Source organism: Lacerta agilis, chromosome 12 (assembly GCF_009819535.1).
Source record: "Lacerta agilis isolate rLacAgi1 chromosome 12, rLacAgi1.pri, whole genome shotgun sequence".
NCBI lineage: Eukaryota > Metazoa > Chordata > Lepidosauria > Squamata > Lacertidae > Lacerta > Lacerta agilis.
Window position 1 is genome coordinate 52944704 of NC_046323.1, and position 14604 is coordinate 52959307.

The 14604-nt window shown below is 47.1% G+C and overlaps 1 protein-coding gene across 1 annotated transcript in view; it reads right to left on the minus strand.

Annotated features, from left to right (window-relative positions):
- Positions 1 to 836: 836 nt before the first annotated feature.
- The window catches only part of KIF9 (kinesin family member 9), a 29411-nt gene continuing 15643 nt past the window's right edge, over positions 837 to 14604 (minus strand). The window contains exons 14-21 of the mRNA XM_033166333.1: positions 12983 to 13073; positions 11049 to 11182; positions 8742 to 8942; positions 7193 to 7401; positions 5014 to 5193; positions 3982 to 4097; positions 2987 to 3091; positions 837 to 1144 (exon numbers count right to left, since the gene is read on the minus strand). Coding sequence (XP_033022224.1) covers positions 1037 to 1144; positions 2987 to 3091; positions 3982 to 4097; positions 5014 to 5193; positions 7193 to 7401; positions 8742 to 8942; positions 11049 to 11182; positions 12983 to 13073 — 1144 coding nt within the window. The 3' untranslated portion in view covers positions 837 to 1036. The remainder of the gene's footprint in view (positions 1145 to 2986; positions 3092 to 3981; positions 4098 to 5013; positions 5194 to 7192; positions 7402 to 8741; positions 8943 to 11048; positions 11183 to 12982; positions 13074 to 14604) is intronic.

Sequence of the window (14604 nt, forward strand, 5' to 3'; positions counted from 1 at the left end):
TGCGGCCAGGCACCATTTGGGGGAGCTCTGTTCTGATAGATGGGTACAGAGAGAACCACATGCAGAGGTGGCAGTCCCCTCATGCTGCCATGAAGGAAATGGCTCTCCCTGCCCGTCACCCTCCGCCCTCCCCATCTTTCAGGGGCACAGGAGGAGCAAGCGTCAAGGTCGTGTCAAGACCTTTTACTATTCAAGAGGAAGGTCTGCTCCAAGAGCAATCGCAGGCAATGTCGGATCATCCCTTCACCGAACCACCTCTCCAAACAGTCCACGCTACTGAAAAATAAGCTGCTTAATAAAATTTGGAGACTTGAGTCCCCTATTATGGACTTTCCCTGAAACGTAGGCTATCCCCTGAAACGGGCACCCTGCTCTCTTCTAAAACCCTTGGCCACTGGGAGGAAAATTCCTCTACAAAGATGGCAGAAGGAGCATGTAGGACAAAAGGATGCAGTCCTAAACAAAACTGTCCTGGTAGATTCCTCTTTAGAGGGGAATTGGCCCCCGTCCTTGAGAACTGTTTGAATGAAGCCCTCTTCTTCCTCTCTCTCCCCCATCAGCAGCCCCAAGCAGGAAAGGAGGGGAGGTTTCCTAGCTCAGCCTTCCCCAACTACAACTCCCAGCACCCCCTTCTCATTGAGGGATTCTGGATTCGTTGCATTACCTATGAGAACATCCAAATTATCGAGTAAGCCTTACAGTCCTGTTTTGCTTTTGCGGGGAGAGAATCGGTGAGGCGCTGCCTTGAGAGCCATTCCTCCCACCGACAAATCTTCATTTGCACCTCCCCCAGCAGAACTCAGGGTCTTCTTCCGACACTTTCAGCAGAGTTTTAAGTTTTCTCTCACTAATTTATTGCCAATCTCTGTCAATACCATTCGGTGAAATGTACAAGTGTTAATTAACAATGTAGATTCCCTAGACGTTTGTTACACTATCTGCCTATTCCGAAAAACAAAACATATTTTGGCACGCTCGGGGGTCCATTTCTTTAGTTCCACCTGTAAGAAATAAGACCCGGCACGTTCTGGTTCTGCTACACGATGCTGAGGACGGAAGGGGGCTTGTTCTTCACCGCAGCTTGGACGGATCCGGGCTTCTTCCTCATTTGCTCAAGGGTAGACATGGCTCCAGCGTATTTGTGCTTTCAAACAGAGAAAGAGACGGGACTGTTATTCCTGGCGTTCTTTTTGGGGGGGGGGCCGCAAGCACTCCTCCCAAAAAAATGCCTTGAAGTAAGAGGGGTGGCAAGATCTTACCACCCAGAGGTGGCTTTTCAGAGCCCTGATAATCTTGGCTTTTGGTTAAAACAAAATATTTAAGCCTCCAGGTTTCTTGTCAATGCTTGGGAGGCTTGCAGTAATTTTGGATGGGGTGCTCAGTGATCAGATTGATTGACTGATTGATTGATTGATTGATTGATTGTTAGGGTTCTCAACCAGCACACACACACATATATACTTAAAAACAATCCAAAATACATACTGAAATATAGACTATAAATATAAACTTTAAGCTTCAAAATTTTTAGATAAAAGAAAAGATATCACTACTTTAAAGGGTGATCAAAATTCCTCCTAGGCCTTTTCTCCCCATCCCTTTTAATACTCCCCCCCCCCCCGCCCAACCTTGACGTAAGTTGTAAAAATAGATTCAGCATTAGGCCAAACCAATAGTTCAAACAAGCACGAACTTTTTGCAGGCCTCTTTCATGAGACCAAGTGAGTATTTATAGAGTACTGAACTGCGGAACGAGCTCCTCTGCGTCAGTTTTCGGTCTCAGCCTGGCCTATTTCTGCAGGCAAAAGGCTGCCAATCAAGCCGCCGTGTTGCATATGACAGAATTATTGCAGGTTCCATTGTCCAATAATCATGTCTAGGAGCGGCTGCACTCTCTGGTTTGTCTGCTTACTATTCTAGCAAAGCGCTTGCCACTTTCGATGGGCCACGTTTCAGGTGAATGTTAACATCCTGCTGGAATTACTGGGACAGATCTCGGTTACAGGCAGGCAGTCGTGTTTGTGTGCCATAGTCAAAACAAAATAAAAAATAAAAAAAATTCCTTCCAATAGCACCTTAGAGACCAACTAAGTTTGTTCTTGGTATGAGCTTTCGTGTGCATGCACACTTCTTCAGATCTCAGTTTTGCAAGCTGAGAGCCAGCAGCAACATCCCGCCCTCTGGATTCTAACCAGCAGCGACTGATAAGCTTTTGTCTGCACAACCAGATGAGACCGAAACCGAAGATGAACATCCAAGAACCCATCCCACCTTTTTACACACCGGTAGCTCGTTATTTGTGTGGCAAAAGGTTCTGCGAAATATGAAACCTTTAAATGCCTTTACGTTCCTGCTTGGGTCTAATAAAAGACATCGTTTTGTTGATTTTACTTCCGTAAGATCAACACAGGCACCAACTTTGATCTGTTACAGGGCATTAACTGGGGACGATAAGAAGAGGCTGGCTGCTGGATCAGGCCCAAGGCCCATCCAGTCTCACAGCGGTCAAAATTTCCGCCCTGCTCTGCTGTGTTGCCCCAGATGCCCCCAAGGGAACCCCAGAAGCTCAACTTCCCTGGAAAGCAAAAGATACAAGAGATGCCCAGCTGGATCAGACCAAGGGTCCATCTGTTGTAAAACATTAGCCCCAGCTAGATGCCTCTGGGGAAATCGGAAAGGGGAGCTAAAAAGATAATGGCCATCTCCTGATTCCCTTCAGCATCTGATATAATAATAATAATAATAATAATAATAATAATAATAATAATAATAATAATAATAATAATAATTTATTATTTATACCCCGCCCATCTGGCCGGGTCTCCCCAGCCACTCTGGGCGGCCTCCAACAATCAAAATACAATACAGAGTCACAAATTAAAAACTTCCCTAAACAGGGCTGCCTTTAGGTGTTTTCTGAATGTCAGGTAGTTGTTTATCGCTTTGACATATAAAACCAAAGAAACCTAGAGGTTCACAGTTTCACCTTCCGGTCCACCTTTGCTTTGGCATTGTAGAAGGAGACAGAATCCGGGCAGAACGGCAGGACTTCCTGCTGCATCCGCTCAAACCTCTCCTGTTCGTCTTCATCCTGGGAGGAGGAGGAGGAGAAGAGAGGAATGCAAAAGCCAAGAATGAAATAGTGGGGCTTCATCAATGTACAGAGCAAATCTGAGCTACAGGATGATGGGAAGCAGGGCCGGCCCAAGACATTTTTGCACGGGGACGACGACGACGACGACAAAATGGTGCCCTGCCCCACCAGGGGAGAAGCAGGAAGCAAAGATGGTCTACCTGGCAGATGGCATGTGCCTAATAATAATAATAATTTATTATTTGAACCCCGTCCATCTGGGTGGCTTCCAACAAAGATTAAAAATACATTAAAATGTCACAGATTAAAAACTTTCCTAAACAGGGCTGCCTTCAGATGTCTTCTAAATGTCAGGTAGTTGTTTATCGCTTTGACATCTGAAGGGAGGGCGTTCCACAGGGCGGGCGCCACTACCGAGAAGGCCCTCTGCCTGGTTCCCTGTAGCTTTGCTTCTCACAGTGAGGGAACCGCCAGAAGGCCCTCGGAGCTGGACCTCCGTGTCTCTGTAACTCTAGAGTTTGCATGGTCAAAGAGATGCAGGGACCCCTGAGTTGCCACACCAAGCAGAGTGCTGTGGAGGGAGGAATCGGGAAAGGCTCCCTTTCCCTTCCTATAAATCATGGTGTGTCCTTCAGAAGATAGGAAAGGTCATCTTTCTTTCAGTGAATCGTCATGTGACACACACAAACACAAAACACATCCTTTTTCTCCCCCTCCTCTGAAGGGCACAGGGATTCTTGCAAGAGCTATTGGGGGTTTTCTGGGGCTGCAACAACTTGGCAGTTGCCAGCGTGGATCAGCTCTTGGGTGCCAACATCTGATTAGCGCTTAGCAGCTGATCAGTGAAACAGGGCGAGGAAGGAAGTATGTGTCTTGGCTTTACTTACCAGAGTTAGGACTCTGTTAATGGGGATCATGCCAAGCCTTATGGACCCCCCAGGCCTCAGGGCTCCCTGGACCTCCTCTGGGATGAGGAAGGACTCGTTGTACCAGATTTCGAATTCTGAAAGGAGGTGGACATACGGTCAGTTATCTCCTATATCATATATATTGCATGTATTTTGTTTTTCTTACACTTGGTGTATTTTTCAAATTGCATTTGAACAGCCAAGTCCATTTTGCCTGTCTGTAACAATCAGCCAAAACACGCCGGTCACACCATCCGCATGCTTGTTACTTGAAAATTCACTTATCTGCACTTAAAGAATTATGCCCAAACCTCCCTACACTGCAGATTCACTTATCTAAACAGTCACCTTCCTTTTTTGTGTGCTTTGCTGGTCAGTGGCAGCCGCTTTCAGGCAGAAAGCGGGAACAAGATCAGATGAATCGAAAAGCAGAAAAATCTGGCAAATGAGGGAGGGGAGGTCAGGCAAATCAGTTTTTAAATTTTGCCTCTCTTTTACAGATAGGCTGCAGTGAAGAAACCAGGGGGGGGGGACAAATTCCGCATTAGAAATGTTCCCATAGGAAATAATGGAAATTGTGGACTTGGGGGAACACGCTCCTAACAAATGATTTCCTGGGAATGCGTTGTGTTCAGTAAGTGGGACCTGTGCGTACAAAGGGCATTGTGATTCTGATTTCAGTCTGTTGCTATCATAATTTCTTTCAAGAATCTGGAACATTTCATCTATTCCCCCAGAGTATTTTCAGGCCCTTCCGGTTTTGGGTCCTCGTGTCTCTGCCTTATTCCAAGCCTCTGAAGATACTGGGGGGGCCCTGAACCCAGCCCTCCACCCTGCTAAAACCATCTGGTTTTCCAGTTATTTTGAACCCGAGGACGTCTGCTTTGAGACCAACACCACCTTGCCATATGGATTTCCTGTACTTCTGTTGAACAAGACCAACGCAGGCCATGTGCTAAGGCTTAGCACATGCCGGGCTTGAAGAGAGGCCCTTTGCCCACTTGGCAGTACCTGAGACCAGCCTGTTGCGGCACTGGTCCACCAGGTGCTGGCAATACTGGACTTCCGACCGGAGGTTCTGCAGCTCCTCGTAATCCACCCGGTACTGTTTCTTCAGATCCTTCATCTTCATAATCAACATGAACTCCTCTTCGTCAATAATGATCTGTCCGTCCTCGCTCTGGTATTCTCCTGGAGGGTCCAAGAACAGAACAAAGTTTTATGTATTGGGAGTGCACCTCGAAACCATGATGCCGTCCATCTCGGGGCGTGCAGAGGAGTTGAAATCACTTGCAAGTTTTCAAGCAATTTAGCAATCGCCTGCAAATCTCTTGGTTTAGTTCCTGCGCATCAGCACATCTCATGAGCTGATGCTTTTGAAGTGGGAAATGTCACAGCAAGCCTTTTGTGCTGGGGGGGGGGCATGCGCCTACCTGAGAGGCTGGCCCACAATGACTTGTGTACAGCATGATGTAGTTGGTGACAGTCAGGCAGCATATATGATGTCCCGCACTAGTTCTGCCTGTGCCGACTCCATTTCTTTTACTGTCCTCCACCTGCTCTTCAATGAAAGCGAGGAGTCTGGGAAAAGCCCTGCCAGTTTCACCAATGCTGGTGAAACTGGAAACCAGTATAAACTTCACCAGTGGCCTCTCCCCTCACCACCCACTCACCTGCTCTAAAGGATAGGTAAAGGTAAAGGGACCCCTGACCATTAGGTCCAGTCGTGTCCGACTGTGGGGTTGCGGCGCTCATCTCGCGTTACTGGCCGAGGAAGCTGGCGTACAGCTTCTACGTCATGTGACCAGCATGACTAAGCCGCTTCTGGCGAACCAGAGCAGCGCACGGAAACGCCATTTACCTTCCCGCCGGAGCGGTACCTATTTATCTACTTGCACTTTGACGTACTTTCGAACTGCTAGGTTGGCAGGAGCTGGGACTGAGCAACGGGAGCTCATGTCATCGCGGAGATTCGAACCGCCAACCTTCTGATCAGCAAGCCCTAGGCTCTGTGGTTTACCCACAGCGCCACCCACATCCCTATGTCTTACTATGTAACAATTTGGGCATCAAAACTATGGTTTCCTGTTTTTACTATCGTAACGCACACATGATTGTCAGAAACCTCATATATTCTGTGTAAACTCATTCCAAATATCATTGTGTTCCATCAGGGAAATGGACCGATCATTCTGCCTTACCTTTCGCCAGAGCTAGGAGATGGAGAAGGAAATAGAGAATGAAAAGGAGGACGACTCAGGTCAGGGTGACCAGCAAAACGCTTCCACACAGAGGGAAAAGACTGAAATGTGAAAAGGCCATTCCCAGATGTGCTCAGCTAGAGAGAAAGGAGGGTGAAAAATGCACCTCGGAATGAATTCTGAACACTAAACAAAAGATACAGGAAGGTGGCGAAGACACCTCTTCCTGTTGGACTAGGAATCTATTTAAGTACCTGGTGGGAGGCATTTAAAGCTGCATTTTTGTCTGCCACACAAAAGCAGGGAGAGGGAGGAGGTTCAAGGGCACCTGAAGCTAAATTACATGCTTGGAAATTAGTCTCTCATCTCCGCATTTCCGCAACAACTTGTGATTAAAAAAAAAAAAAATCCACGTAAAAATTACACTGTGTTAGGGGCGATTTCTCCTAATGAACACATTGTGGTCTGCGGTTTCGACAAACACATTTATTCAAAACAAAATAGAAAATTCTTTCCAGTAGCACCTTAGAGACCAACTGAGTTTGTTCTTGGTATGAGCTTTCGTGTGCATGCACACTTCTTCAGATACACACGACTATGTTTCGACTATGGCAGACCAGCACGGCTATCCACCTGTAACATTTATTCAAGCAATTGCTCTTAATGTAATACATCTTGGGATGTCGTTTCCCCCTGAATTTGTAACTTGGTGGGGGGGACTGCATTGCAGAATTTGGAGAAATGAATTCTGGAGAATTTCAGTTCTCAAGCTGCTTCTGAAAGCGTGACTTAGGTAGGTTCTCCTTTAAATGTGAACTGAATCGAATTTCTTCCCCCTCCCTAGTTGGCAGGCATGACACAGCATCTCTCCCTGCCCCAACTTTAACATGAGTCTCTCCTGCTCTCAAATGACGCATCGCAGGGGGTTGGACTAGATGACCCTTGGGTCCCTTCCAACTCTTAAGATTCTATGACGCAGCCCAGCTCACCCTGCTGATCGCGTTCAGATTTCTGGGAGTCCAGCGCCTGCCTGATGTTGTCCATCTCCGTTTTGAGCACGTTGATTCTCTGGGCGACCTCGTTCATTTTGCTCTTGCGGTCATTCAGGATGGATTTGTTCTCCTTGAATATCCGGTTGATTTCGCTGCCGCGCTCGTTCTTGAAGTCCTCAAAGGCTGCTGTCTTTGCAGGTGGGGAACTGTTTCCAAAGAAGAGAAGGACAATTAAAACAAAAAAACAAAAAACCAGCCATTCCTAGCCAGAGGTGGTATGTGTGTATGCTTGTGTGTGTTGACCATTTGGGACATTCTTTGGGAAGTGAAGTCATGGATTTTCCCGCAGAGCCAGGAGGAAAATAAACCCTTCAGGGCACAGGGAGGGAAAAGGCTGAGCTTGGAGACTGGCGATAAGCTCCATAAGAGTCTGCCTGAGTCAGAATCATAGAGTTGGAAGGGAGACCAAGAGTCGTCCAAACCCCCTAAAATGCAGGAATCAGCTAAAGCATCAATGACAGATGGCCATCTAACCTCTGCTTAAAAACCTCCAAGGAAGGAGGGTCTGCCACCTCCTGAGGAAGTCGGTTCCACTATTGACCTGCTCTTACTATCAGAAAATTCTTCCTGGTGTTGAGTCGGAATCTCCTTCCTTGGAACTTGAAGCCACTGGTTCGAGTCCTACCCTCCACAGCAGGAGAAAACAAGCTTGCTCCCTCTTCCATGTGACATCCCTTAAGGCAGGGATGGCCAAACTTGGCCCTCCAGCTGTTTTGGGACTACAACTCCCATCATCGCTAGCTAACAGGACCAGTGGTCAGGTATGATGGGAACTGTAGTCCCAAAACAGCTGGAGGGCCAAGTTTGGCCTTCAGTTATTTGAAGATGGCTCTCCTATCTCCTCTCAGTCTCCTCTTTTCCAAGCTAAACATTCCCAACTCCTTCAACCGTTCCTCATAAGTCTTGGTTTCCAGACCCCTGATCATCTTGGTCATCCTCCTCTGCACACGTTCCACCCTGTCAATATCCTTCTTAAATTGTGGTGCCCAGAAATTTCTGAAACTGGAATGCTCAGTACTGGACACAGGACTGCAGGTAGGGTCTGACCAAGGCAGACTAGAATGGTACTAGAGCCAGCATGGTGTAGTGGTTAAGAGCGGTGGACTCATAATCTGGTGAACTGGGTTCGCGTTCCCGCTCTTCCACATGCAGCTGCTGGGTGACCTTGGGCCAGTCACACTTCTCTGAAGTCTCTCAGCCCCACTCACCTCACAGAGTTTTTGTTGTGGGGGTGGAAGGGAAAGGAGAATGTGAGCCGCTTTGAGACACCTCCGGGTAGTGATAAAGCGGGATATCAAATCCAAACTCCTCTTCTACTACTACTACTACTTCCCTCGATCTGGCTTTGAGTGAACTTGAACTATAAAAATGGTATGTGTGTGCCTGCGCCTGCGAGAACAAGTTATCCCCACCATCAGTTTTCAGAACAGCACCCTAGTCGGCTACAGACAGGGCTCACGTCCTCCCTAAGAGGCAAAGAACCAACCTGGGCCTCGTGCTGGACTCCTCTTTTGGCGCAGAGTCAGAGCGATGGGTCTCGAAGCTGACGGCGTCCTGCTCGCGGATCAAGCCCTCCCTTGCCTCCGGGTCCTTGGTGACTGCCCCTACCTGGCTGCGGGACGGGGAAAGGGTCTCCAGGTCCTTCCCAGAAAGAGGACTCGCCAGGCCTTCCTTCTTCAGGGTGGGGCTGGGAAAGAAGCAGAGGGCAACGTTTTATGGCCGGATCCAGGGCTGAGCTTGAGCTCCACTGAGGCGCACAGGCCGTGACCTGATCCTTCCTAAGTGAAACTGGGAGGTGCTCAGCTCTAATTTGGGGCACTTGAGGATGCAACTTTGAGGACCACCACCCAAAGGTGGCCAAGGGGAAGACCGGTGATGAAGAGATCAGAGTCCTGCAAGAGCTTCCCAGCCCTCTGGGAGCCTTTGGTGCCTCTGAAAGGGGGCATGTTCTATACAGTTCTCAGACCCAGGACCAGAGAATTATAGAATTGGAAAGGACACAAAGGATAATCAATCCAACCCCCTGCAATGCATGCTCCGACATCAGGAGCCAGCCAGCAATAAAGAAACAGGATCTGCTCAGGAGTGTCAGGCCTAATGAGCACAGCAGCTCTTCTCAGAAGGTCTTGCCCCTATGAGGCAGTTGTGGAGACTGAAGGTCCCCACCTTCCCACAGCTGCCCAAGTCTCCTCCTCTCCAGGATCTTTCCCAAGCAAGCCTAGACCAGTGTTTTTCAACCTTTTTTGGGCAAAGGCACACTTGTTTCATGAAAAAAATCTCGAGGCACACCACCATTAGAAAATGTTAAAAAATTTAACTCTGTGCCTATATTGACTATATATAAAGTCATTTTTCAATTTTTCCCACGGCACACCAGGCAACATCTCGCGGCACACTAGTGTGCCACGGAACAGTGGTTGAAAAACACTGGCCTAGACAACACCGGCATGTCCGCCTTTGCTCCTCCCACTTCATGCCTCTCTTGGTTCTGGGAGACCAGTGGGGAGGAGATACCCATGCTTCTTCACCAGCCTGATTCAACTCTCCCTCTTGGCCTCCCTCATCCCACTCTCTTGTTTCTGCTTCTGGATTCCCCTCTGCCACATTCTCCCAGCTCACTAAGCCTTGCTACCTCTTCAGCTTCTGACACCTCCTTCTCCCACTCTTCCCACCACCACTCCCTGGGGTCCGAGCTTTCTTCCCTTAGGGGTTCCCCCAGCTGGTTCCTCCCACCATTCCTCTGCGTCCAACCAGTCCAGGACACCTGCTCTGTTCAAGACCTGCTCTGTTCTGATGCCTCTCCCGGTTCAGGGATCAGAACGATACATGATTCTCCCTTTCACGGGGTCCCTGCCATGGGAGCATATTCGCCCAGTGCTTTTCCAGCTGCACTGGCTCCCGGTGGAGTACAGGGTCAGGTTTAAGGTGCTGGTTTTGACCTTTAAAGCCCTTCGCAGCCTAGGACCCTCGTACCTATGGGACCGCCTCTCCTGGTATGCCCTGCGGAGGACCTTGAGGTCCATAAATAGCAACACCCTAGAGGTCCCGGACCCTAAGGAAGTCAGATTAGCCTCAACCAGAGCCAGGGCCTTTTCAACACAGGCTCCGGCCTGGTAGAACGCTCTGTCTCATGAGACCAGGGCCCTGCGGGATCTGATTTCTTTTCGCAGGGCCTGTAAGACACGAGTTGTTATGCCTGGCCTTTGGCTTGGAATCAACCTGATCCTCTCCCCCTCTTTCCCTTTTCCTTCTGTAATGGAACTCATATTTGGAGACTTCCCTGGCTTTTTTTCTGACCCACGTAAGACCAGTCTGGATAGTTGGCCTTGGTGAAGATTTGACGCTTTCTTCCCCAAACAGTTTTTTGATTTGAGTTTCTACTGAAATGAGGCTACACTTGAATGTTGTATTTTAATCTTGTTTTTAAGTTGTATTTTAATCAATTGTTTTTATACCTGGTGTTAGCCGCCCTCAGCCTGGTCTTGGCTGGGGTATAAATAATAATAATAATAATAATAATAATAATAATAATAATTCTCTCTGGCCACCTCCTTTCCTCTTATTTTGTGCAGTGCTGTATTTAATCTGCAGTGAGGGGGCACAGAGAATCCCTGTTGCTGCCCACACTGGCTCCTGCCTCTCGGCCACAGGAGGGTCCACAACCCAGCTGCCACCCCCACCCCCCCACACAGGCAGAGAGGCAATGCTCAGGGGTCCACATTTGCCACAGCCCACGGGAGCATAAGAAATCCTACCTGAAGACGCGTGACTGTGGGAACAAGAGGGAACCAACCTGAGTTGCTCCTTGCCTCTCTTTGCTTTCGCTTTCTTCCCGCCGGGCTTGGATGAGAAAGGAGCGACTCCGATGCCAAATCCTTGCCCGTCAACTTCCCCAACCAGGTGGCCCTCGGCATCAACCAGCCCTGCCTGTCAACAGTGGAGATCGGAGGGGCTGCTAAGCGGTTTCAAATCCCTGCCTCTGGATTCTGCAGCTGGGATTGCACTCGTTGGAAAATGTGCCACCTCCCCAGCAACGTACATACAGGTGAAACTCGAAAAATTAGAATATCGTGGAATGGTTCATTTCTTTCAGTAATTCAACTTAAAAGGTGAAACTAGTATATGAGATAGACCAGGGTCAGCAAACTTTTTCAGCAGGGGGGCCAGTCCACTGTCCCTCAGACCTTGTGCGGGGCTGGACTATATTTTGGAAAAAAATATGAACAAATTCCTATGCCCCACAAATAACCCAGAGATGCATTTTAAATAAAAGGACACATTCTACTCATGTGAAAAACACCAGGCAGGCCCCACAAATAACCCAGAGATGCATTTTAAATAAAAGGACACATTCTACTCATGTAAAAACATCAGGCAGGCCCCACAAATAATCCAGAGATGCATTTTAAATAAAAGGACACATTCTACTCATGTAAAAACATCAGGCAGGCCCCACAAATAATCCAGAGATGCATTTTAAATAAAAGCACACATTCTACTCATGTAAAAACATCAGGCAGGCCCCACAAATAACCCAGAGATGCATTTTAAATAAAAGGACACATTCTACTCATGTAAAAACATCAGGCAGGCCCCACAAATAATCCAGAGATGCATTTTAAATAAAAGGACACATTCTACTCATGTAAAAACATCAGGCAGGCCCCACAAATAATCCAGAGATGCATTTTAAATAAAAGCACACATTCTACTCATGTAAAAACATCAGGCAGGCCCCACAAATAACCCAGAGATGCATTTTAAATAAAAGCACACATTCTACTCATGTAAAAACACGCTGATTCCCGGACCGTCCGCTGGCCGGATTTAGAAGGCAACTGGGCCGCATCCGGCCCCTGGGCCTTAGTTTGGGGGCCCCTGAAATAGACTCATGACATGCAAAGTGAGATATGTCAAGCCTTTATTTGTTATAATTGTGATGATTATGGCGTACAGCTGATGTGAACCCCAAATTCACAATTTCAACTTTGGGGTTCTCATCAGCTGTAATCATCACAATTATAACAAGCAAAGGCTTGACATATCTCGCTTTGCATGTCATGAGTCTATCTCATATATTAAACTCCAGTAGCTAATGAAAACAATTGCTTACATAAATGGACTTTTCCACAATATTCTAATTTTTCGAGTTTCACCTGTACACACAAGCCGAAATCTGAGGACATCAGAACGTGAGAAGAGAGGTGCTTATTATGGGGAATTCGCAAGCAGGATCCAAGCACAAAAGCCCACTGTCTCCTGCAGTTTCCAGCAACTGGCATTCAGAAGCATTGCTGCCTCTGTTTTTAGGATACCAGGCTTATGCAATCGAATTGGATTGCATGGGTTTAAATTTTGGAGGCAGCTTTGGAGTGGAAATTGGCTGGGACACTTGAGACACTGAACTTTAGAGAACCGTGTTTTTCTGATGTGGATAAACAGAGCCATCTAGAATGTGGATGGGGAATGTGTGGCCCGCTAGATGTTGCTGGGCTACAATGCCTCTCATTGTAGGGGGGGGGGTCATACGTTTTCTGGGGTGGGCCTTGAAGTGGAATAAAATATAAAAGAATTTAAACGCAAATGCTGAACCTGGCTCTGGGTTCCAGCCCAATGATCTCAGTCTCTCTCTCTCTCTCTCTCTCTCTCTCTCTCTCTCTCTCTCTCTCACACACACACACACACACACACACACACACGTGTGTGTGCTAGTGCACCAACACCAACCTTTTGAACTGCAGTCAGGGTTGCGTAGTCATTTTTGTCTATCAATGTATATTTACTTCGCAGCCTGGCTTCCACTTCCTGCTCTTGCTGGCTAAAAAAGAGACACATACACTCATACCGCTGAGCTGAGCTGTTATGGCCCCTTCCTGCGCCCGCTACCCCTGCTCCACTGTCTCCCAGGACCAGGAGAGGATTGAAGCAGGAAGAGAAAAAGTGAGTGGCACGCAGGCGTAGTCTTTGCCTGCGTGAGCACATCTTGGTGGTGGGGGAGATACATAAGTCGAGGTCAGGGTCTCTCTGTTGCGGCAATTGCCTTATTGGGTGCACACCTAGAAGTAGTTGAGACATAGGACTGATGGACATGCCTTTCCCTAACTTGGAAGTGTACTTTTGACAATAAAGAGTTAATTAACAAGAGAATTATGTCGACTGACATTCCTGCCGCTAGCAAAAAAAAAAATCCCTTCCAGTAGCACCTTAGAGACCAACTAAGTTTGTTATTGGTATGAGCTTTTGTGTGCATGCACACTTCTTCAGATACTGAAAGCTCATACGAATAACTAACTTAGTTGGTCTCTAAGGTGCTACTGGAAGGAATTTTTTTATTTTGTTTCGACTATGGCAAACCAACACAGCTACCTACCTGTAACTAGAGCTAGGGGAAAAAGTTTTTTTATATGCAACCACTGCGGCCAGAATGATTATAGCAAAAAATTGGATGGGAGAAAAAAACTCCCTCAATAAGAGAATGGTAAATAAGATTTTGTGAATGCATAGAATCAGCAAGACTTACAGCAGTGGTAAGACACCAATCAGACCAAAAACTGATAGAGGAGTGGACTTGTGTGAAGGAATACATCAAAAAACATTGTTCTGGTATTAATATATCCATATGCAATGAATGAAACTTATAGCGTAAAAAATGAAGAAGAAATAGGTATAAGATGAGATAGTCAAAAATAATATTGATAACACAGCGAAAAGAAGAAAAGAAATAAAGGAAGAAGAGGAGGAGGAGGAGTTTGGATTTGATACCCCGCTTTTCACTACCCGAAGTAGTCTCGAAGCGGCTCACATTCTTCTTTCCCTTCCTCCCCCACAACAAACACTCTGTGAGGTGAGTGGGGCAGAGAGACTTCAGAGAAGTGTGACTAGCCCAAGGTCACCCAGCAGCTGCATGTGGAGGAGCGGAGACGCGAACCCGGTTCACCAGATTACAAGTCTACCACTCTTAACCACTACACTACACTGGAAGCCACACACAGGTGAAGGGTAGTCAAGATTTATGTTTGCATGTTTAGTTTGTTTTCTTTTTTTGTAATCTAAGTTGAGATGTATACAGGTGAAACTCGAAAAATTAAAATATTGTGGAAAAGTTCATTTATGTAAGCAATTGTTTTCATTAGCTACTGGAGTTTAATATATGAGATAGACTCATGACATGCAAAGCGAGATACGTCAAGCCTTTGTTTGTTATAATTGTGATAATTATGGCGCACAGCTGATGAAAACCCCAAAGTTGAGATTGTTAATTTGGGGTTCTAATCAGCTGTACGTTTAGGATGGGAGTTGTAGTCCGGAACACCTGTTGGGCGCCAGGCTGGGGAAGGCTATCTCAGGCG